The 25,251-nt window shown below is 31.6% G+C and overlaps 1 protein-coding gene across 11 annotated transcripts in view; it reads right to left on the reverse strand.

The window, feature by feature from the left end:
• Positions 1 to 229: 229 nt before the first annotated feature.
• LOC143082934 (myelin regulatory factor-like) overlaps positions 230 to 25,251 on the reverse strand; it is a 91,722-nt gene continuing 66,700 nt past the window's right edge. For 8 of the 11 annotated variants that reach the window (XM_076258971.1, XM_076258965.1, XM_076258970.1 and 5 more), the window contains 19 exons: positions 24,092 to 24,139; positions 23,071 to 23,183; positions 21,170 to 21,329; positions 20,092 to 20,287; positions 19,326 to 19,402; positions 17,408 to 17,621; positions 16,593 to 16,793; positions 15,067 to 15,291; positions 13,545 to 13,723; positions 11,766 to 11,942; positions 10,569 to 10,664; positions 9,015 to 9,118; positions 8,566 to 8,715; positions 6,816 to 6,892; positions 6,219 to 6,357; positions 5,398 to 5,569; positions 3,404 to 3,506; positions 2,153 to 2,212; positions 230 to 362 (listed from right to left, as the gene is read on the reverse strand). In XM_076258971.1, coding sequence (XP_076115086.1) covers positions 252 to 362; positions 2,153 to 2,212; positions 3,404 to 3,506; positions 5,398 to 5,569; positions 6,219 to 6,357; positions 6,816 to 6,892; positions 8,566 to 8,715; positions 9,015 to 9,118; positions 10,569 to 10,664; positions 11,766 to 11,942; positions 13,545 to 13,723; positions 15,067 to 15,291; positions 16,593 to 16,793; positions 17,408 to 17,621; positions 19,326 to 19,402; positions 20,092 to 20,287; positions 21,170 to 21,329; positions 23,071 to 23,183; positions 24,092 to 24,139 — 2,602 coding nt within the window. In that variant the 3' untranslated portion in view covers positions 230 to 251. Of the gene's footprint in view, positions 363 to 2,152; positions 2,213 to 3,403; positions 3,507 to 5,397; positions 5,570 to 6,218; positions 6,358 to 6,815; positions 6,893 to 8,565; positions 8,716 to 9,014; positions 9,119 to 10,568; positions 10,665 to 11,765; positions 11,943 to 13,544; positions 13,724 to 15,066; positions 15,292 to 16,592; positions 16,794 to 17,407; positions 17,622 to 19,325; positions 19,403 to 20,091; positions 20,288 to 21,169; positions 21,330 to 22,080; positions 22,115 to 23,070; positions 23,184 to 24,091; positions 24,140 to 25,000; positions 25,043 to 25,251 lie in introns of those variants that run through there. The other 3 variants (XM_076258966.1, XM_076258976.1, XM_076258967.1) reach the window with 3 other exon arrangements.

Here is a 25,251-nt window from a genome sequence, read left to right on the forward strand (position 1 = left end):
AGCTAAGTTAACCTTCATCCACGAAAAATAAATGAATCCACAGTATTGCATTTAAAATAATAAAGAAATTCTATGAACAAGTAGTAAAAGTCTATAAAGTCAATATTTAATTCACACAAATTTGATATTATCTTCAATCTGTCACCATTTTCCGCTTAGTACATCATTGTGCTGATATTATCGTCTAGCTTCTATGTTCTCGTGTAGACATTATCATCCAGCATCTGTGTTCTTAGTCTCTTAGAACAATCTCATTTCTTGCTAGGACAAGAATCTTTATTACACTCTCGAACAAACCTTATATGGTGTTCATGAAACTGTCCAAGTCTTTCTGTGGGTAATGAACATACATTTGCAGTTCCCTGTAAAAAAAATAAAAAGTTGATGAGAAATATTACTCAGTTGTCTCCCTTAACCCATATGTGAAAATCATTAACCAAAAAGAACGGCTGTTTGTTATTTATTATTAACAGCTATGTAACTACTATAATGAGCATTTTACTTAGCACCAACTGTGTTGTGAATTTCCAGTTATGTCTGGCAAAAACAATCATTTTAATCTCTATAATAAACAGCTGTGCCAAGAGGGTATGATACATCCCTTTTTTGCATATTAAAATAGTGTAACTTTCACCATTCCCAAACCAACAAAAGTTTGAATTTTGTAGTTATTTGATACAAGCATACAGGACCTTCTAAAAATCTCCTTAAATCTAATGGTTAGTCTCATAACACTGTAGTAAAATATCATACAATTCTCCAAATCAAAAGGAACCTTACTCTTAACCAACAACTTTTTAAAGAAAGCTTCTGTCAATCCTATGTTGTGTTAAATTTCACATGTTTATTTTAAATAAATCTCAATTATTGTACAAAGTGTTGAAATAGTGATGGAAGGGCTAAGGTATGCTATAATATGCCCCTTTCAAACATATAACCAGGTGCTCCGCAGGGCGCAGCTTTATACGACCGCAGAGGTCAAATCCTGAGCGGTTGGGGCAAGTATGGACACTACATTCAAGTGGTTAGAGCTTTGAATTTGAATTGTGATTAAATAGTTGACATAGCATAGGTTTCTGACACAGAATGAATGTGGTCTAATGAACTTAAATTTGTTTTTGCTTTTGAGCAATTCACTATGCTGTGAATATTAATCCTCTCAACAACAAAAAATATTTTAAAGAAATTTTCTTTTTAATTTCTGAAATATGAATTGAGAAAAAGTGAATATTGCATTGTATAGTGTATATATCATTTATTTAAGTTGATTCAACTACTATTCTGGACAAAGAAAGATAACTCCTATTTTCAAAGAAGATTTCATAAAGCATTGGTTTTAAGTGATTCAACAACCATTATGGACAATTTATTGTCTTGAAACTACAAAAATGCTTGTTTTTGACCCCTTTTTCACCCTTTATTCCTAGACTGTTTGCCCAATAACCCATAAAATATATCCCAACCTTCTACTTATGGTATTAAACATTGTGGTACAATTTCAGAAAAATTGAAACACTTATACACAACTTTTTGTCCTGACACTAAATAAATGCTTGTTTTGGGCCCTAATTCCTAAACCTTAGGGACCATAACCCCCAAAATCAATCCCAAGCTTCCTTTTGTGGTTATAAACATTGTGTTAAAATTTTATTGATTTCTATTAACTTATACTAAAAGGTATTATCAGTTATTATCCGGAAACCATCTGTCTTCAGACGCCGCGGATGACGACGCCGCTGCGATACCAATATTTTGCGGTCGTATTAAAATAAAGAGATGTGGTAATTTCAAGTGAATTAAAGCAACTATATTTCCTTTTAGGCATTCAACAATGAACAAAACCAATAAGTAGCTATAGAAGACCCCAGCACGATAATGTATTTTTCATCATCCTTCCCTACGCCTTTATCACCCTGCACATAGTTCTCATATCACGTTTTCAGACAATAGAAGGTATTATCAGTGACGTCACAATGTGAGAGAAGTTATCAGCAACATCACAATTTGAGAGATGTTACCAAGCTTGCTTTCATCAAGCTTCAAACTATCTAACGGAGGGAAAAAAAGACTAGTAATAGAATGATAACTAGATAATCAGGTTTTTTATGATATCAATGTGTAGAAAACTTGATAATTTATAATAATAACATACCTTTTCAGCAATTCTAAATATATAATCACTGGCGAAGAATTGTGTTACAGGTACACTCCACTGAAATTTAAAAAAAACAACATTATTATAAAAGAACAAAGTTTGAATGTCCTCAAAAATTTACATTATTTAATCAATTAAATCATGTTATTGTTTCGCAACAACATATTTGATACAGAATGTGAAGAATAGTTAGAGTTTATTAATATATCATATTGAAGGAGTACATATGTAGTTTCAAATTAGTGAATATCTGTTAACCTGTCTCCAATTCCCGTCACCAGGTAAACTAAATTCATGACAGTAACACTACTGGTAATTTTGCTATCTTTTTTTTAAATACAATACAGTGTTCTCTTTTGGGAAGCTTGTGCAATATACAAATCAGGCGGCAATATTCACATATACCCTATGATGACTCAATATTTAATGCCAGCTAATTAGCAACTAATTGCTAAAGATTTTGACATAAATTTTGTTGTTATTATAACTGACTTAGCTTTATAAATATAACATTCAGATCAGTTTCATATTCAAAATCTTTCTTTTTTTTTAATTTATCACAGATTTGTTTACAATAGAGAATATTTGTAAGATAGCACAACATAAAACAAGACTTACCTGATGAGGTTGTATATAATGCAGATCGTTATAATTCAGATTTCTGTCACAATTTTGACGTACCTGATGAGGTTGTATATAATGCAGATCGTTTTTATTCAGATTTCTATCACAATTTTGACATACCTGATGAGGTTGTATATAATGCAGATCGTTATAATTCAGATTTCTGTCACAATTTTGACGTACCTGATGAGGTTGTATATAATGCAGATCGTTATAATTCAGATTTCTGTCACAATTTTGACGTACCTGATGAGGTTGTATATAATGCAGATCGTTATAATTCAGATTTCTGTCACAATTTTGACGTACCTGATGAGGTTGTATATAATGCAGATCGTTATAATTCAGATTTCTGTCACAATTTTGACGTACCTGATGAGGTTGTATATAATGCAGATCGTTATAATTAGGATTTCTGTCACAATTTTGACGTACCTGATGAGGTTGTATATAATGCAGATCATTATAATTCAGATTTCTGTCACAATTTTGACGTACCTGATGAGGTTGTATATAATGCAGATCGTTATAATTAGGATTTCTGTCACAATTTTGACGTACCTGATGAGGTTGTATATAATGCAGATCGTTATAATTAGGATTTCTGTCACAATTTTGACGTACCTGATGAGGTTGTATATAATGCAGATCGTTATAATTCAGATTTCTGTCACAATTTTGACGTGTTTTGGTATGACACAAAGTCACATTAACATCGGATGATACTCTGAAAAAAAAAAATAACAAAATAAATGTATTTGTTTTTTTCCCAACATAAATGTTTGCACAAACACAAAAAAAAAAAATTAACAACATAAATGTTTGCACAGATATAAAAAAAAATTGTAAGGGTTCCGCTGAACCCAGTGTCTCACCTGCTTTTGCTGTTAATCGCAGGCCCAACAAAAATGAGGAAAAAAAATCAATAAATATTCCTCTCTTTAATATCTTTTGATTACAAGAAGCTTCTGTCCAAGTTTGTTAAAAAAAAAAATCCAGGATAGTTTATGAATCTAATAAATGTTTTAGAAACTAATTGCTGACTGTATGTAATGTTAACTGGAAGAAAAAATAAATCCATTCATAAGTAAAATACAGATAAACAGGTACAAAATTTTAACAAAATTTCCTTTTAGATACTAGATTTTTATCATAAACAAGCTTTTGTCCCAGTAAGGTACATATCCAGGATTGTTTAAGAAAAATATTAAAATTTAAAAACTTTAACCACGGAGTGAATGTATTGTTTCCTGGCAGATAAACTAAGTCCTTTTATAAGTTAAATACAGAAAAACAGGAATTTTATTTTTACAAATTTTACTTCTGGATACTATCTTATGATCATAAACAAGCTTCTGTACAGGTTTGGTAGAAATCCAGGATAGTTTAAGAGCCTTATCAAAATTTCAAAAACTTTAACAACAGAGTGAATATTTGTGGACGCTGCTGCTGCCGCCAACGACGGGATGTAGGATCACTATGTCTCGCTTTTTCAACTAAAGTGGAAACCTCAACAAAAATCTGAATTAAACCCACTTCTACTTCATTCGGAAATGAAGAATAGGAGTAAGATTTATTTATCTGCCAGAGATTGATAGAGTGTTAGTGGCTTAATATCCTGTGGAAAATATTTCATCAATTTAAAGATTTTTATAGTTTTATATCAATTATAATTTAACATGGGGATTGCATTAATCTTTAGCTGATACAATTTCTTTCCCATAAAAGATATAGAATAATAATTGTTTTTTACATTTAACACTTATTTATACATCAATTTGTGGCACAGTGACACTGGGGAGGTAATCCTCTATTGTCTATCAATTAATTAGATTATACTCCATTAATAGTTCCTTCCTACTCAATTCATATATACAAAAAACTATTATATCAACATTTCTATTCTAAGATGTTTGATGGACTGAAATGGCCTGAGATAAATAATTTGGACAACCCATCTCCATTGATATAACTGACACATAGAAAGAAAAAAAAATGTTTAAGGCAGCAGAATATTCAGATCAGCTTGTGGAAATTCAGAAATTATCATAGGCAGATCCAGGGGGGGGCCTTGGGCCCCCCCCCCCCCTTTCGTGGGAAAAATTTGGTTGATTATATAGGGAATCACTGAAGCATGACTGGAGAGGGCCCCCCTTAGGTCAGTCAGCGGGCCCCCCTTATGAAAAGTTCTGGATCCGCCACTGTTTATTGCATCTTTTTTTTAAATTTCTAAAAATGTGACTGGGTTATAAAAGCAATAATTTAAACTCGCTTTTTTATTATTTTTTTTAAATGAAAGCAGAAATTTCCTCAATATTGCAAAAATCAAAATCACAATTTAGTCTAACTTGACAAAATTGCAATAATAAAAGCATGCAATAATTTCGTAATTTACAGTAGTAATAAATTGCTGATAATGATAACCAGTATGATCTTACAAATAAAAAGGAATTAAACAAGACTAAATGACCATAGAACATCTCACTGGTCAAACATTTTGGTCTCTTATAGAGAATTGTCCCCTTGGCAATCATACCACATCTTCTTTTTTATATAGAACACTTTACTGGTCAAACATTTTGAACTATGTAAACTTTAGGTTCTTTATATCAACTTACCCAAATGATAGAGTAAAGGATGTTCTTATGTCCCAAAACATACTATATATAACCATGTAAGTTTTATTGTATGCTGTACAGGGATTAGCAATGTCTGTGTCACAATACGTCTCATCTACTGTTGCTAAGGTTTTGTTTAATAGACTGACAGTTATCTCTGCATGAAGGTCAACTGAAATAAATAAGAAACATATTATCAATTCCTAAAGGTAATTTCTAATGAAGGAGTTTGAATTCATTGGTCATATTTTGCCTTAACAGGGCCTTTCACAGCTTACTCGGATAGCCAAGTATTGTAAATTTTGTTTGCAATATAACTTTAAATAATTTTGCCAAGATCTTTTTTTGTGATACTTTTTCATATCATGAAACTCGACTGAGAAAAAAACATAGAATAGGAACAAAACAATGTCATGGGTATTGGTCATTTATGTTACTTTGGAAATTAGCAATTATCAATACTTTTTGAAACTAGTGAATATTTAACAGCTTCAGCTGAGATTGCAGCGGAAATATATCATCTAATTTAGTGGATGTTTCACAGCTTCAGCTGAGATTGCAGCGGAAATATACCATCTAATTTGAAAACCATCAATAATCTGTAGTACAAATGTATATTAATTTTCAAGGATTTTGTTGGAATAGTCCACAAATTCAAAAGTTCAACTAAAATAAGTTTCTATAGGCTTCTATGCAACCATGACCATGACAAAACCATGAAATCAAATATCCACAAAGTTACATTTTTCCCTCAATTCATTAAAATTGGTATCCACTAAAATAAAGAAATAAATATTAATATAAATGCCATCAGCCCTTACCCTCATGTCTCTTCTTCCTTCTGTTCCTGATCAATGTGTTTTGTATCTCGTTAGTATTTACATTGCCAACGTTACTGTATTGTGGTCCATTAGAGTTGTTTATAACTACAATGATGTTATTATCATCTGGTTTCTTGGTCTGAAATTCACAATTTTCTAGGTTATCAAATCAGATAAATTTTGTATCAACTATTATTCTCAACAACAAAACTATCAGTATATTTTTTTTCAACAGCGTTATATCATTTTATATAATTTATAATCTGTATATATTAAAACATATAAACATGTTTCAGTGATTGCCATTATTCAAATTTGTTCCTTGTAAAACAAATTCTGGGAAAACTTCAAAAGACTTTGAAAAGTTGAGCCCAGGACTGTTTATTTTTATAGAGTAACTGAGTAAAACATGGATTTTAATATGTTTCATATTGCTCAATCCATGTAAGGTTTGTGATTTATTGCTTAATCTAAGTATAATACTTCTGAACAAAGTACTGTTAGTCTTTCTACAACATCAAATTTTGACGGTCATATTTAATAAAAAAAAATTAAAAAAATCACCCCCCCCCCCTCAAATAAAACTGAAATACATACTGTAGTTTTTTCCTCCCCAGGAAGTTCATTTGTCTCCTCCTTTGAGTTGTTCATCTCTGTATGGTTATTATCAACAACTGTAATCAAATATATTTATTAGTATGATGTTATCATCTATAACTAGGGTGTGTAGCACTTCGGTGTTGACATGAATATCAATATATGGTCATTTTTATAAATTTCCTGTTTACAAAAATTTGAATTTAAAAAAAAAAAATGGATTTTTTTATCCAAGGCACAGATTACCTTAGCCGTATTTGGCACATATTTTTAGAATCTCAATGCTCTTCAACTTTTTACTTGTTTGGCTTTATAAATATTTTGATCTGAGCGTCACTGATGAGTCTTATTTAGACGAAACGCTTGTCTGGCATATTAAATTATAATCCTAGTACCTTTGATAACTATTTAACAACCTTGACTACCCATGAGAGTGCTGCAAAGTCCGTATGTTTTATCACAATTTTTTAAAGAATTCTTATTGATCATTCAGAAAACAAATGGATCAATATTAGACCACTAGTTATTGAGGGATGATTCCATAACTCAGTGGATTAAAAACTCATAGTATCAACAAGTAGGATGTATCATTAAACTGACTAGCAGATCTGAAAATTCCTTTGCATGGTGCAACTTATCATAATAATGTTCAAGACCAAAATATCTTATAGTATTATTTCTTAATGAGGGAGCTGGGAAACATAACAAATTACTAAATAATTCAATGCTCTTTTTCATATAGATTAGACCGTTGGTTTTACACTAGTAATTTTTGTGGCCCTTTATAGCTGGTCCGAGAACACAATTATTTCGTAGTGCATTTCTTTTAGAACATAAATGAAAATAAAAAAAATCCCACCTGCGCTTTCTCAAAGAAACTTTTACAGTGTGTTGTACTACTTTTGGGACAAATTATATCAAAATTATAGAAAACTTCATCGGCTCTAACTCAAAATATGGACAATTTTATGTTTAGGGCGTCTTGAAATCTTTTGACAGCTTCCGAAGTGCTAATTTTCAACCTTTTTCAGCTGGACCAAATCACTACTTTCCTTTAAAATTCTGGACCCAAATTTTTTTACAGTGTAATTTCACCCCCCTACTTGCAATTTGAGGCATTAAACATGGAGAAATAAATTTGGAAGGGGTATAAAAATTAATGGCAAGTAACCCACTGTCAACACTAGGGACTATATTTGTGAACAACGAAAATCAAGGGACGACAATTGTAGTCTCGGACCAGCTTGCTGTTCAGTGTGAGCCTAGGCTATGTGTTGAAGACCGTACCTAGACCTATACTGGTTTACTTTTACAAATTGTGACTTGGATGGAGAGTTGTTTCATTGGCACTCATACCACATCTTCTTATATCTATCTATAGGCATGGTAGGAATCATTAAATTTTAAAGTATTATTGAACCAGGAAATAATATTCCAACATGTTTAGTAAACTCAATATTTGTATGGGTATTGTGTATGAGGTGACTTATAGAAATAAGGCAATAGTCCTTTATAGCTTGCTGTTCCTTATGAGCCAAGGTTCCATGTTGAAAGCTGTACTTTGACCTAGGCTATAATGGTTTACTTTTACAAATTGTGACTTGGATGGAGAATTGTCTCATTGGCACTGATACCACATCTTCTTATATTTATTGACAAATTACTGATACTTACTAATATAGGGGGGTTGGTTATTTTGTGGCTGAATGACGATTTGTGGAATGACAAATTACTGATACAATGTACTTACTTATATAAGGGGGTTGGTTATTTTGTGGCTGAATGACGACTGGTGGAGTGAATGGATAAGGCCAACCTCCTTCATCGTCCCGATAAGGTGGAGGACAACAGAAACATTCACCAGGTTCGTGTGGTATCACAGGCAATCCCCCAGAAGTCCCTGCAAATATAAATATAATGGACAATCATTTTCATTTTCATCTGGTGCAAAATTGATTTTCGCTTATTTCACCCCTTAACCATTTTCAGAAAGTTCAAATAAAACTCATTAATTTCAAAATGAAGTTGAAAGAATTTCAAATAGAACTCTCAATTTCTGTAAAAGACTCACAAATTCCAAATAGATCTCATAAATTCTTTTTAATTTTACTATTAATACATTATTATTCATGGTGTAATAAATATCATATCTCTGCACCCGGAGGCAGGCTTCAGCTGGCCCCTTAGATGTTAACTTACTAGCTGTGGTGGTAGTTTTTATAGATGTTGAATGCAGTATAGGTTGTGTGATAGGTGACAACGTTGTCGTAGATAGTGTATGATTTCTTCCTCCAGCATGTAATCTGAAACAGAAATAGAGATGAAATTGGTCTCTTTATAAATACAGACCTAGAATGCCATATTCCTTAATTTTGTAATTATAATGATATATGGAATTTGACAAAAATCTGGTACCCAATCAATCATACACTTTGATAATACATGTATTATTATACAAAAGGTACGGGGATGTTGTAGTGTAGAAAGAACTTCATATATTATCAGAAATTCAGGACTTTGACCCACAATGGTTTACTTTTACAAATTGTGACTTGGATGGAGAGTTGTCTCATTGGCACTCATACCACATCTTCTTATATCTATCTAACAAACTTTTGTTATAGTTGTCTTTGAGTTATAAAAAACAGATTAAATGTTAAAACAATTGTGTCCTAAAAAATCAACCTTTTCTTGAGTCCGAAAAGAAACATGACCAAAGTGTCTAAACAAACAAATAGAATAGCAAAATGTTTGTTTCTAAAAAAAAAATGACCATTTTGTATTTCAGAGAAGCTCAGAAAAACCACAGAAAACTGTTATTGATGTTTTAAAATTTAGTATTTATTTAAATGAATTAAATGTATCCTTTAACTGTAAACATATACTGATGGTATGTCTTATAGCTTGCTATATATGTGTATTTTTGGAATTTTTTTTTAAAGAAGTGTTTCAAAACGTTTGTCTGTCAGAATCCCATATTTGACTGCTCTGTGTAATTGTACAATTCCATAAATATCATCAATAATAAATTCTGTTTATATAAAAGCAAAGTTGATATGAATGTGATAGTAAAATAACAAAAGTACCAAATTCCAAGGAAAGTTCAATACATGAAGTCCTTTCACAAATGACAAAATCAAAAGACAAAACATATCAAACAAATGGAAAACAACAGTCATATTCCTGACTTGGTACAAGCATTATTTTCCTTATGTAGAATCCCCCCCCCCCACCCCCTACATACTTACTTTTACTTTAATTCTACATATGGGGTCCGTCGGATAGAAATAGACCTAATTGCAAGTGAATATCAATATATCTATTATCCTATTTCGTCTTGAAATAAAATCTCTATCAAAAGTTTGTAACTGTTTCAAAATTGAGTGGTTAAAACAATCCTGTTTACAAAACTTTGAATTTTTTCGAAAAACTAAAGATTTCTTATCCCAGGCATAGATTACCTTAGCCGTATTTGGCACAACTTTTTGGAATTTTGGATCCACAATGCTCTTCAACTTTGTACTTGTTTAGGTTTATAACTATTTTGATATGAGCGTCACTGATGAGTGTTATGTAGACGAAACGTGCGTCTGGCGTACTAAATTATAATCCTGGTACCTTTGATAACTATTAAAACAGACCAAAATGCATCTTTTATTTCATAGTTGAATGCTCCTTTAACCAATCAAAGTTGTATGTACATGTTAATTTCTATCTGAAGCAGTTCATATATATTCTGTGTTATAGACTTACTGTGACTTAGCATTATTGACTGAAGGTGAACTACTTGTTGTATCTTGTGAATCTTTATGTCTCTCCAATATATATAATACAGTTATTGCTACAAGACTGAAATGGAAATATATATAATACAGTTTTTGCTACAAGACTGAAAGGTAAATATATATAATACAGTTTTTGCAACAAGACTGAAATGGAAATATATATAATACAGTTTTTGCTACAAGACTGAAATGGAAAGTTCATGCGTTTTAATGACTGGTGTTTCATATAGAAAACAATGAAAGAAACTTAAAAATACCACAATTTACACATTACTTAATGTCATATTAACATCTAATAAATTCAATCTGAAAGTGAATAAATCAAAAGACATATTATCAACGATTCATATCTATACAGATGAAAAAAAAATTCAGGGCTCTTGGTCATGAAACTTAACTCAGTATTCTGAGTACAAGATTTGTAAGCGCAACACAAAATCCAGTATTTTGACCAGTTGATTTCTGAGTCTGAGTATTTTTTTTGGGCAGATAACTTACTCAGTGATAGCACATTCTGGTACTTAGTAAATTAAGAGCATCTAAAAGAAGTAAAATCAAACATGCAATCAGTCCAATTTGGGGAAAAAATATCTTGTTTTCTGAATATTTTGTTGTGCATAGAAAATATCAAACTGTTATTTTGCCCAATTCAAATTGCCGCAATTGTAAGCTTCATTTAACTTCTTTTACAGCTGATTGCATTGAGTGTGTAGGCAAAGGTAATATATTTGGTTAGCTTGCTTACTAACTGAACCGTGGATTCACTATTTGGTAAGATATACTACCCTTCTTTCGAAGTAGACTAGTCCTACAGAAGATAGATTGGTTATCTGTCGGACTAGTCTACTCTGAAAGGAGGGTAATTTACCTATCCTAAAAATGACTTCACGGTTCAGCTAACAAGCAAGCTAACAAAAGATACTTCCTTTGCCTACACACTCAATGCAATCGGCTGTAATTGCTCTTACTTTACCAATTACCAGAATTACCTACTTGTAGGTTGAAAATTCAGCAGAGCTCATGTTTTATCTGTGTTATGCATATATATGTCGACTTAATTAAAACTTACTTACTAACGTACAGAGAAGCTATGAAAAATTACATACTCTCAGGCCAAAGGGTTTTTTATGAAAATATTGTATTATATATTGTAAATGATACTTACCAGAAAGCCATGATGAGTATTAAGGTGATAATTATAATTTGTATAAAGCGATTGCTGCACCATCCATTGTCTGTAGGAGGTGACGTCTTTCTGCTGCCATGTTGATGATTGTGCGATGAACTATGACGATATTTGTGACTTGGTGACGATGATGATGATTTCTTTGGTGGTGTACTACTGCAAACAAAATAAAATAAACAACGTTAAAACATACAATTAAAATCTGTCATTTGTCTTCTGTGCTATCACATACTTTTTCATAGCATTAATTTTGAATTGATGCTATGAAAACAAGTGAAACTGCGAGCTACTGCTCACTGATGATACCCCCGCCGCAAGTGGATAATATTAATTGTGTAAAAATATGCAAGTGTTCGGTAAACAGAAAGTTGTTGAGTGATGAATCTGAAAACGCATCACACGGTATAGCTGACTTATATCAAGCCTGAAACCAAATTTCAGAAATCCTGGTAGTGTAGTTCCTGAGAAAAATGTGACGAAAAATATTCATGGGACGGACGGACTGACGGACTTATGGACTAACGGACTGACGGAAGGACAGACAGAGGTAAAACAGTATACCCCCCTTTTTTTCAAAGCGGGGGTACAATTAATGATGTTATCCAATCAAAATCAATGTTACAATTGTAATTACCAGTAGTAAGGCATAAAACTGATTTGGTTTTTTCTTGTCTTTTAAAATATCTTTTGCAGGTAAACTATCATAGCTGTGTAGTATCTTATATAAGCCTTTTTGAAGTGTTATACATGATTTTGTAGTCATTAGGTTATTAAAATCACTCTCAGAACTATACTTAGTGTCTATTTGTTGTTGGGATGAACAAGTAACTAGCTATGTACATTCTATAATCTTATTAGATGTATTTCGATTTGTAACCATCTGATGAGTTAAGCCTTTTTTAACTGATTTTTATAGTTTGATCTTATGTTGTACTGTCACACCACTGTCCCTGGTTAGGGGAGGGTTGGGTGCCCCCTAACATGCGTAAACCCGCAACATTTGATGTGCCTATTCAAAGTCATGAGGTTTGAGAAAAGCATTACAAAAATATTTTTTTCATTCAACATATTCATATCCTCAGTAAATAGGAAGAAGCCGTCTGATAGATTCCTTAAATCACACTCATATTTCAAGTAACACTGTCAAACTGCTGACCAAAATTAAGGTAATTCTGTTCAAAATTTGATGAAAAATTTATTGCATGCACAGACAGACAAGTTGATTGCAAGGCAGCCCCACTCCTGGAATAGGTGTATAGGGGTATAATATGATAAACACAGGTTGGCATTCATGTCTGTTATATTTTATCTACCTGCATATATCAGCAGCCAAGTACTATAAAACAAGTTGACTGTTATGTGCATTTGGTTTTGTTCTAATGTACAATTTTTTTCAACATTAAATAGTTCTATTCAAACGTCACTTTTAGATGTACCCAATTACTTAAATATATGATTTCTTATATCAGTTTTTTCTGATGACAAATACCTGGCAGAGGAAACATGTAGAGATGCTTAATAAAACTGCAGATCATTTGAAGTATTGTTGTCAATTCTAATTAATTCAGTTTTGCATCCATTTGCATTATTTGACAACCTGCGATACCAAGAAATCAACTTTCAGTGATTCTACTGAAAGGTTTTTCAAAGGTGTCAGTTCACCATTTAGAGATGAAACATTTCTGTTCGAAATAAATGTGAATTATAAATGAATACTTTGACAGATAATGTAAACATATGATTGTAATTGTGACTCACCTAACAGTGCTAACACTACATGATGACTTAGAACTGACTGTTGATTTTAAACTATCGTAACGTTTTAATTTTGATAATTTTTTGTTCATTTTTTCAAGTTCATCTATTCTCACTTCTAAATTGTCTGTTAATTTACACAATTCTTTAACTGCACCAACATTCTCCATGAAAATACGATCCTGAAAAAAAAAAAGATAATGATTAAGTGAAAATTTTTTACAGTATGAAATTCAAAGATTCTATATGTGTAAAACATATTTGAATCATCATTTAAGATTGATGCAATAAAATGCATTACACTTATGATACTCCTTTCTGAATAAATGTTAAAAGAAATGTGTTTGACTATTGTTGGTCAAAATCAAGACTGAGATACCAAAACTAAAATTAGGGTCAAAATGTATGCAAAAAATGAATTAAATAATAACTAGGTACACTTACAGTAACTGTTGGTGTATGGGACAATGTTACAGGTAGTAACGGAAGTAAATATTTTATATGTGATTAATTCATTTATCAATTATTTATCAGATTAACCCTCCTTAATGATAAGATTAATATAATACATGTGACCTTCTTCAGATCAGTTTCTATAATAGAGTGGGACCTGTTGCACCTTTAAAATGATAACATTACATTTCTACGAAAAAGTAACATTTTGTTATCTTAACTATCACATATTTTTAGCACCGAAGTAATACAGTTGTAGTACATGTACCAGTTATCATTAAAGACAAATCATGTTGTCAAATGGTTGTGACTGACTGGCTATTCGTTTTCCATTGATATACCTTTAAATTTTGTGTATTGTATATATAACAGAGAAAAATAAATGAGTTACAAGTTCTACAAGATTTCTTGCTTCACATATATATCTCTATGTATATCTGACAAAAACATTAAAATTAAATTATAGTCTTTCAAAATCAATCGAAATCTTATTGATTTTAAGAATTTTTTTTCCAAACTTGTCTCATATAATATAAAAACTTTTTTTAAAGGATTTTTATAAAGTGGTGCTAAATAATTCAAGGTTTGAGGAGCACCATTTTTATATTGCTAATGGTGATCCCTGTCTACAATATCAATGTATTGACAAAAAACATGAAGTGGCTGTAAGGAAGACCTTAAATAAAATCCTTAGTATAACTCCAAATTTAGGTCCAATTAGTCCTTGTAACAGAGGTTGAGAAATATGACGTGAGAGTTTTTATCTTAACCAAATTAACCAATGGATGAACAGAATGAAGGCCTGTCAGATAACATGAATATATTTAAAATCAAGTCTAAGAGTGGATGAATAATAAACTTTACTATATATGTTAGAACAAATTCTGGACAAATTTGATTTTAAACAAGTCATTTGGTCTCATTGGTAATCATACCACATCTTCTTTTTTATTTAGTTTCATAAACTCCTAGGACAAAATTTGAAAAATACCTTTTACGATAAGATTCCTGCCCATTCAAACTACGTCTTTGCTTTCATTCTTGCATTTCTTTGTTTTGAAGCCAAACTCACCTTATTTACAACTAACAGGTTATTAACCTGTTTCCCAGAATTTAGTGCAACATCCCCTGTTTCCATGACAGCATCAGGAAGTACATTTTGCACTTCCTGTGCCAATACACCAGTATCATGGCGCTGATGTTCAGGCATTCCGACAGTGTCAGCGAATTCCTCTTTATATTTATATTTGTATATATTCAGTTGAGCAACATTCTTCAGTTGATCTTTTGAATTAACCTACAAAGAAAGATAACTCACATTAGTTTAACCAATCAATATTTTTTTTAATTGAACAGTAATACATGTGTAACTACAGAGTTGGCTTCTCACATTAAATGATACCTAATAGATTTGGCATTAAGTAACCTTATATAGAATCAATTTTCAACAAATATATTAACTTGCAAAAGAGAGAAAATTTCATAAACAGAAAATACCATGAGGATGCTGATGTCAATTTAACCTTCCAAATCTACTTTTATAAACAAACAAAAACCAATTGAATATTATGTCGCTTTGCAGTTTTTTCCTTTCCAAATACTTAATTTATCTTTACTCTCTTTGTTTTGAAATTCTGGACAAATCTATGTTAGAATTATACATTTTCTTTTGTAATCCTTCATTGGCCATGATGTGGCTGCCTGAATCACACCCAAAAGCCTCTTATACAAAAGTTCAGAAAGGCATGAACTAGCATGCTTACAAAAACTGTTAACACCCCTCACATGACACCATTACAGACTTTATGAACTGGATCTCTGCAACGGTTGTCTGTTACCCAGTTATCACACAGTTAAATGACACTTCCTAAATCAACTCCAACTGAATTTACTACCTTTTCTTTTTTTATTGAAATTTTCTTAAACAATTATAATCAGTAATATTTCAAAACCCAAATAAACTTATTATCTTCTGATCAGAGGGAGATAACTCAATCAAATAATAAAAGGGTCTAAAACTCAACAAACTGAAAAGCTAAAATTGTAAAAATTTAACTTGACCTTCATTTAGTTACAGGAAACAACATATCTAAATATGAAAATATTTCATTAAGAGTTTTAATGTTAATGAACGGACACCAATTTTTACTTAAAAATCTGGTTAAAAATGTAAACCTCTTTTGAATAATTATAGTATAACTAATCGCCGTATTTGAATATCAAAAATAAGACAACGCGTGACCGAACGACGCATGGATTAAACGAGTGCGCAGCACGAGTTTAATCCATAGCGGCGTTCGGTCACAAGTTGTCTTATTTTTGATATTCAAATACGGCGATTAGTTATTCTTTTTATTACATTGGCAAATGGCTTTTTTTTATGAAATTAATGTAGAAAATGTAAGGAACTATATCTTTTTCCTACGCATTGACAATTTGTTTTGATCCGACGTTATCGACGTCTTGACAACGCCTATTGTTGTATGACGTCAGAGAGTGAAATAACCAAGTTTATTTCACATGTGAAATTATCGGTTTTTATCTAACTGGGAAATCAATGTAATTCATTGCAACCAATGTAATAATGTATAATCTTACCTCTTTAATATCATCTTTAACCCTTTTATCTGAGGGTTGGAGTAAATGACCAGTCAATCTCATGTTACCATGGACGGTTAGTGCCTCCTCTGGATGGTCAGTGTTTACTCCTACCCTACCCACATGGTATACCCCATCTGGAGTCTGAGCTTTCTGCCACATCACATCTACGTCACTGTCAAACTGACCGGGATTGGAGGCCTGAAAAATCATCATAATATCATAATAAATATATCATCACAAATAAAATCCTGTAAATTCATTATAATCAAGATTCATTTATTTTCGTGAGTAACAATTTTCAGGGATTAAGGAAAACTTACATGTTCGTGGATATTTAATTTCATTGTTTTGGCGAAGTCTGTATACAAGCCTAATAAAATTTGTGATCAGTTGAACATTTAAATTCATGGTTCACCTGTACCCACTAAATCTACAAATTGGAATCCAACGAATAATAATGAATCCACTGTAGTTTATTTAAGAAATTATATATAGCTGTAGTAAATTGTAGATTTCATTGATAAAAATTATATTAACTTTTCTCTCATTATCTCTCTTTCATACATGTGCCAGACTTGAATTAAAGATAAAGCGCTTAGGTTTAAAAATTATACAGGCAAGGCAGTCTCAACCAGAGAGATTATTGTCTAAAAGCATCATGAAATTTTTTTATATATTTTTTCATTCAATGTAATCTTGCTGCAAAAAGTAAAATATTCACAATAGAATGAAGATAATTGCTATTGTAGAATGATTCTAATGTACTTAAATACCTACATCCATCCACACTAAGCATTAAAATCTCTGATCACCTTGAAACTCACCCTGACAATCAAACGCTCAGATGATTGTGCTGCCACCATATAATCATTGTCACCACAGTGTGCATGTAATGCCACAACTAACATAAAGTATCGCTGATCTGGATTAGGTCGCCCTTTCTTTCTCATATTGTTAGAAGTTGTCTCACTAAAGTGTAGCCGACCAACAGTCATTTTATTGGTTTGATTTGGTATAATATCCACTCTGAAATAGTAGCAAAAATTATCAGTAATATTTAGTGACCATATGAAATAGTGAACCTTTAAGATTAACATATTTATATTTTATTCAGCCATGTTTTCAGATTCAAATAAACACTATTCTTTACATTGTCTGGGAAGATAGTGGGTAAAAATGATACCTGAAGTATCATTGATATCCTTCAAGGCTTTCAACCATTCTGGACCAGACATGATCAGTCAGCCAATTTCTATACACCACAGAAATTCCTTTGCAAAAGGTGGAGGAGGAGAGAGATAATTATAGTCATAATACACTGATGTCAGAATTTGGAGGAGGAGGGGAGAGATAATTATAGTCATAATAAACTGCTGTCAGAATTTCATAGATTGATTAGTGTTCAACACCACTTTCAACACTGTTAAGCTATTTCTTGACAGTCAGTTTTAAATGGTGGAGGAAGACAGAGTGCCCCTTGAGAACCACTGATTTTGGTAGGAAACTGAAAATCCTAGCCAATTACGATCAGAATTGAAGGCACCTGCCCCGTGCAGTATTGGAACTCACAACCTCAGTGCTGGCTGGCTAGTGAAACAGTAATGGGACTACTTAGACCACTCCGGAACTGAGGCCCCTCCTTATAATTTCAATGTGTAATAATAATCCAAAGTTTTCTGTCCTAGTGAAAAACTAAAAACTTCTTCTGTAATACACATTTATGTTTATCATATGTTTCACACTTCAAAAAAGAAATACTTGTACATTTATACATTTTTACATTTGTCATTTGTAACTAATATATGTACGGTATTTCAAAATTCAAATATTTTTTTTCTTTCTTATAGTTATTATTGTTGGGATGAAATACCATTGAAATACCATTGTTTTATTATTTATCTATATTTCAACAGGAGCAGAGGGAAGGGGGGGGGCTTCACTTATTAACATATGTCATTGCCAAATGTGAAGCAAAGGATATTTTGGAAACATAAACCTTATTTCCTTAACACACTTTATGTATATATAGTACATGTTCTGTCATGAAAAAAAAAACAACACCTCCTTTTCCTTTTCACCATTATATAACATATGTCATGCACCTTTGCAATTACCTACAACAAGTTTCCATCAATTGTACTTGTGGTTGGTACATATATGTACAGACTGGTAGTTTATACAGATAAACATATACTGATGATATAAGATATTGCACTAAGGTTGTCAGGACTTTTGAATAACAGTATAAATCACCTTAGTGAACCAATTTTCTTGCAACTGGTTAATCTATCAAAAGCTATTTACAGACATGTAAATTATTGATAAAAAAATATTACTATTTTGAAATAGCCTGTTTCAAGTACCTTTAACTAGATTTACTTGAAATTCTACCCTCACCAACTTTAAACACCTGATATTTCTCTAAATGCTGCCAATGAACCATTCTCTTTGTTTTGAAACCTGACCTGACAGGGAGAGAGTCATACGATACAACATGGACATTCAAACAAATAAATAAACTTACAATGCCATGGCTAAAACAGAGAGAGAAAAAATACCAACAGACAAACAATAGTTCACAAAACACAATATAGAAAACTGAAGGCTGGCAACACGAATACCACAAACTATGGGTGATCTCAGGTGCTCTGAAAGAGTAAGAAGATCCTGCTCCACATATGGAAAGGTTTTTCATTGGTTTAAATGTCATTCTTTGTATAATCAACTTACCTCACAGGATGGAAAGGCTTTTTGCTTCTGTCTGATTGTGACTGTTCTATTTTGATTGTTTGTGATGGTGACTCTGACTGCAAAAGTCAACATATAAATTTAAACAAAAAGACTGGTACTAATATTCTGAACTTGATTAAAATAACTTTTCAATGGTAAATTCAACATGGAAATCTAAATAAATTTGTGACAATGTTTTTAAGTACACAATGTACATGTGAACTATTCCTGGAAACATCATTTTTTGCAAGAAAATTGTTTGTTCTTTAACTAGTTCTTTGTTAATGAAATGTCACAGAGATATGTTTTATCTATGCTACATATAAACCATTGAGTAAAGTCAAAGTACCATGACTGAGTTTAGGGTCAACTAATCTCCAATGAAATAAGATGAAACTAGATGTGCCAAACACTGCCAATGGTAATGTTGCCTACCATATAATATTGACTTTCCGTTAGTGATTTCACTTAAACTGATCTTATCATAAACGTTAATGATTGTCAACTCTATAGTGGCAGATCCAAGAGGAGGTTCTTGGTGTTGGAACCCTTTTTTTTGGACAATCAATGCATTTGAATGGGGACATATTGATGGACCCCCCTTTTATATATGAATGGATCCACCCCTGCTTTACATATGATGATGCCAGTACAGAATAAATAAATTTCACCTTTGCAACTTCAGAGAGACAAAATTGAAGTTTTCTAAAACTTTAAAAATTATTATTTTACTTCCTGATCAATGCAAAATTGTTTTCTGACTTACCTTTACACCATAGAAATGTAAATGAAAAGCATCAATTTTCTTGACCCCTTCTGGAGTTCGGACATATCTAGGGTCACCAGCAATTGCCATGTGTGCTGTGACCTGGAAATGATTCTTTTTCTGACATACAAAAGCTTCGTCAGGTGTTGAAAAGTTAAATCCTTTGTCAGAGTCTATACGATATTGAGGCGGTGGTCTGAAGTAAAAAAAAATGCATACTACTATGGATTCATTATTATTCACTGGATTTTGTTATTACAGATGAGCCACCAATTACAAATTTTCTACAGGTTTTATATGCAGAGATTGGCAAAACCCAGAAATCAAATATCATCAAAATGCACATTTACCTCAATCCACAAAAATTGTAACCTACGATAATAAATGAATCAACGATAATTCCTAATTCTTTAAAAAAAAAAAAAAAAAAACATAGTTAATTGATTGCACATTTTTAATATCTATTACATCACTGATTCATAAAAAATACATAAGTGTATAACTGAAGATCATGACAGCTATTTCTCAGGTAAAAGTTTAATAAAACAGAAAACAAATTAGATAACCCCACAAAGACATTATTCATAATTTGACATAAAAATGTTTCCAATATTTTTTTCATGTAAAGCTGTAATACAATAAAACCCTAAGCAATTTACTTCTTGTTTTGCTTATTTTCCTATATCTGTACGTGCAGTTTAAAGTCAAATGAACAAAAAATAAACATATGACATTCTTATTTAAAAAAAAAACAAATCAAACAGCATAAAGGAAATAATACTTTTTTAAGTGCTCTTTATCTTAAAAGAATACTTGACTCATATTCAAGATCTTGGTATGTTTTCAAAAGCAGCTGTTTTATGTAACTTTTTTTCTACGGGTATTGTATATAAGAGCCTCAGGGAAGATAAGTTATAGTAACTGTGTTCAACCTTTTAAAAAAACTAACTTATTATAAAATTATTATATCAACACAGATGAGATTTGCAATGTAAAATATCATTAACCCAATTTTGATGAAAGAACCAGAGTTCAATTTAAACTTCCAATTTTTTTGACTTTAACCATTTAGACTTACAGATCTTTGAGATTAGAATCTGTTAATGCTGTCCACTTCTGAACATTGAATGCCTGCCATTTGATCACTTGGTATGAGGAGTCCATGAAACCAGAATTACTAGAATCTGGGTCATATTGATAATCTTCTTCACAATCTAGGTAGCCACCAAAACTGGAATCTAAATAAAAAATACATAATTTTAGATCATTGGCATCTGCAAATAGGTGTATGGTTAAACTTAATATAAGTGGTATGTCATTCATGTAAAACAAAAACAGACTTGGGTCCAGAACAGACCATTGACTACTGATTTCACTTTATAAGATCTGATTGAATATCAAAAATATATTATTTAATAACTATTCAATTTTGTGGAGTTCAGGTTTTATAAAAAAGAAGATGTGGTATGATTGCCAATGAGACAACTATCCACAAAAGACCTGCAGACCTTTTGTCATATTTTAAGTTTATATATTTTCATGCTTTAATGACAATATGCAATGTACTTACATTTTATATAGAGATTTTCAAGCAGGTATTTATAACACTCGTGCACATTTGATTTGGGACTCAACAAGTAATTCAAATTTTTACTCTCTAGAAAGTCAATACTTTAATGGTATCTGAACCCTTAATATAGATATTTAGTTCTTCAGCAGCAAGTGATGTGAACTTATTACTTGCCATGATATTTAATATGCTTAATGGATCATGTATGGATATGCTTCATGGAGCATGTTTTTCATAAGCTTAATGGAGCATTTATGTGTATGCTTTTGGGAACGTGCATTTATATATATGCAACAAAGGAAAGGGGATCTTTTTTTTTATTTCTAAAAAATACCATAGGTAAAGAAACTACAGTATTTGATGAAATATAATTAAGTAAAATCTTCAATAAATTTTCAAAATACTCTACTTTAACTTACTAGGTTCCTGTTTAATAGGTAAGATATCTTGTCGTCCATTCAGTAGTACATTGGTTAACGTATTGTTTAACTTACTAGGTTCCTGTTTAATAGGTAAGATATCTTGTCGTCCATTCAGTAGTACATTGGTTAACGTATTGTTTAACTTACTAGGTTCCTGTTTAATAGGTAAGATATCTTGTCGTCCATTCAGTAGTACATTGGTTAACGTATTGTTTAACTTACTAGGTTCCTGTTTAATAGGTAAGATATCTTGTCGTCCTCCATTCAGTAGTACATTGGTTAACGTATTGTTTAACTTACTAGGTTCCTGTTTAATAGGTAAGATATCTTGTCGTCCTCCATTCAGTAGTACATTGGTTAACGTATTGTTTAACTTACTAGGTTCCTGTTTAATAGGTAAGATATCTTGTCGTCCATTCAGTAGTACATTGGTTAACGTATTGTTTAACTTACTAGGTTCCTGTTTAATAGGTAAGATATCTTGTCGTCCATTCAGTAGTACATTGGTTAACGTATTGTTTAACTTACTAGGTTCCTGTTTAATAGGTAAGATATCTTGTCGTCCTCCATTCAGTAGTACATTGGTTAACGTATTGTTTAACTTACTAGGTTCCTGTTTAATAGGTAAGATATCTTGTCGTCCATTCAGTAGTACATTGGTTAACGTATTGTTTAACTTACTAGGTTCCTGTTTAATAGGTAAGATATCTTGTCGTCCATTCAGTAGTACATTGGTTAACGTATTGTTTAACTTACTAGGTTCCTGTTTAATAGGTAAGATATCTTGTCGTCCATTCAGTAGTACATTGGTTAACGTATTGTTTAACTTACTAGGTTCCTGTTTAATAGGTAAGATATCTTGTCGTCCTCCATTCAGTAGTACATTGGTTAACGTATTGTTTAACTTACTAGGTTCCTGTTTAATAGGTAAGATATCTTGTCGTCCTCCATTCAGTAGTACATTGGTTAACGTATTGTTTAACTTACTAGGTTCCTGTTTAATAGGTAAGATATCTTGTCGTCCTCCATTCAGTAGTACATTGGTTAAACTATTGTTTGGTGAATCAGGGTACTTTCTCTTGGCTGGACGTGATGGAATGCTAAATATAAACATAACAAAATCACAATAAATGTTTAATCCAGATAGAAGATTTTCTTATAGATTGCAAAGTGAATTTCAAATGTCATAAACACTTTTCTTATATTAAGATGTAAGATTTTCAGAAAGAATACAAAAAGGTGTAAATTTCAATTGACATAAAGTTTCGTTTACAACTAAAATTCTAGTTTATACATTTTGATGATAAGTGCTTGGTATATATTCATGGGTTAAGCAATCCTGATAAAAGTAAATCCAGAAAAACACTCAAGATACATTAAATCTCTGATATATGCTTGTTGCAAGTACTTTTTCCAGGTTTCGATTGTTTGAAAAAAGTCTCTAGCGCTTAAAGTGTGTTTGTTTTGAAAGACCTTCTTCACTTATGGACAAGATCATATGATTGGAAAATCAAACATATCAACCATTGTTTATTTTTGGCACTTATAAAACAGGCTTACCTGAAGAAAAATATCTTCCTTACATTATTATTGAGCACATATGGTGTTATTTCCCTTTTTCTTAAAAAAACATCCTATCACATTATATCATTTTATTTCATGTGTATATAAATTAACATTGTGTTTCTGAATACATGTACAAGTATTAATTGTTTCGTACCACGCAATGAATTGATCGAAACGGATCTTTTGAAGAGAAAATAACAGGGAAATTAAACATGATCTTTTCATTGATGTAGGTTAACCAAAGCAATACATCTTGAATATGCAATAAACTGCAGTTAAAAAATGCATCATTGTTTTAAATTACTTATAGTTATGATCCTTGTAACTGCAACTAGATGAGCTTTCCATATTAAAAGTGTGAATTTATACAAACTACTTTATTATTTGTATGTTAAACCTGAAAAGAAAAAGATTGCTACCTATTTTATTAGTATGATCTTACCTATAAGAAGAAGAGATCATCTGTGAATCTGCTGGTTCATGTCTGAATCTACAACGAAACGTAATTACTGAAATATTTTTCATGTCATAAGTTGAACTCATAACTACACAGAGTGTGATACAAAAAAGTTATATTATACGTAAAACTGTATTAAGTAGATTGGCTTATTCAGCATCATATATTATTAGTTTTTTTAAATCAAATAACTTGAGATGATATCAAGTGGTAAGAAAACTCAAATTATTCTTAGAGATTTTGTATCTATTCAATCAAAATTAGTTATTTGCAGTTTCTGGTGTAAACTCAGTTTTCTAAATGAAATGTTAGAAAGTGCAATAATTTGTGAGGTTGGTGTTGTTCTTAATATATATTTTAAGTATTGTAAGATCATTCCATACTTTACAGTTTTTACTCTTATTAATACCTTCTCACCATGTCACACTTTTGATAATGGTGTCTTACCTTTTGAGGAGGTGAGATCATTTGTGGGTTCATGCCATACTTCTGTTAATAGTGTCTTATTAGTGATGAGATCATTTGAGATTTTATGCCACACTTTTTTTTATAGTGTCTTTTTTGTGAGAAGAAATCATTTGAAAAAGAGCAGGCTAATGTCGGAAAGTGGAAAGAGATAAATATAAGTTGCAATAACTTATTACCCAATCCACTATAAGATAAATATGTTGATAAAAACTTTAAATTAAATCATTTGAGAGTTGATACCACATAACTGGTAATGGGTGATCTTAAATGTAAGGAGAGGGGATCAATTGATAGTAAATGCCACACTTTTTTTAATGGTATCTTACATGTAAGGAGACATCATTAGCAGATTCGAGAATTGATGCAACACTTTTAACTGTTGTTACCTTTGAGGAGGTGAAATCATTTGAGTTTGATCTGTCTTACCTGTGAGGAGGTGAGATCATTTGAGTTTGATCTGTCTTACCTGTGGGGAGGTGAGATCATTTGAGTTTCATATGTCTTACCTGTGGGGAGGTGAGATCATTTGAGTTTGATCTGTCTTACCTGTGAGGAGGTGAGATCATTTGAGTTTGATATGTCTTACCTGTGGGGAGGTGAGATCATTTGAGTTTGATATGTCTTACCTGTGAGGAGGTGAGATCATTTGAGTTTGATCTGTCTTACCTGTGAGGAGG

Source organism: Mytilus galloprovincialis, chromosome 7 (genome assembly GCF_965363235.1).
Source record: "Mytilus galloprovincialis chromosome 7, xbMytGall1.hap1.1, whole genome shotgun sequence".
In the NCBI taxonomy this organism is placed as follows: Eukaryota; Metazoa; Mollusca; class Bivalvia; order Mytilida; family Mytilidae; genus Mytilus; species Mytilus galloprovincialis.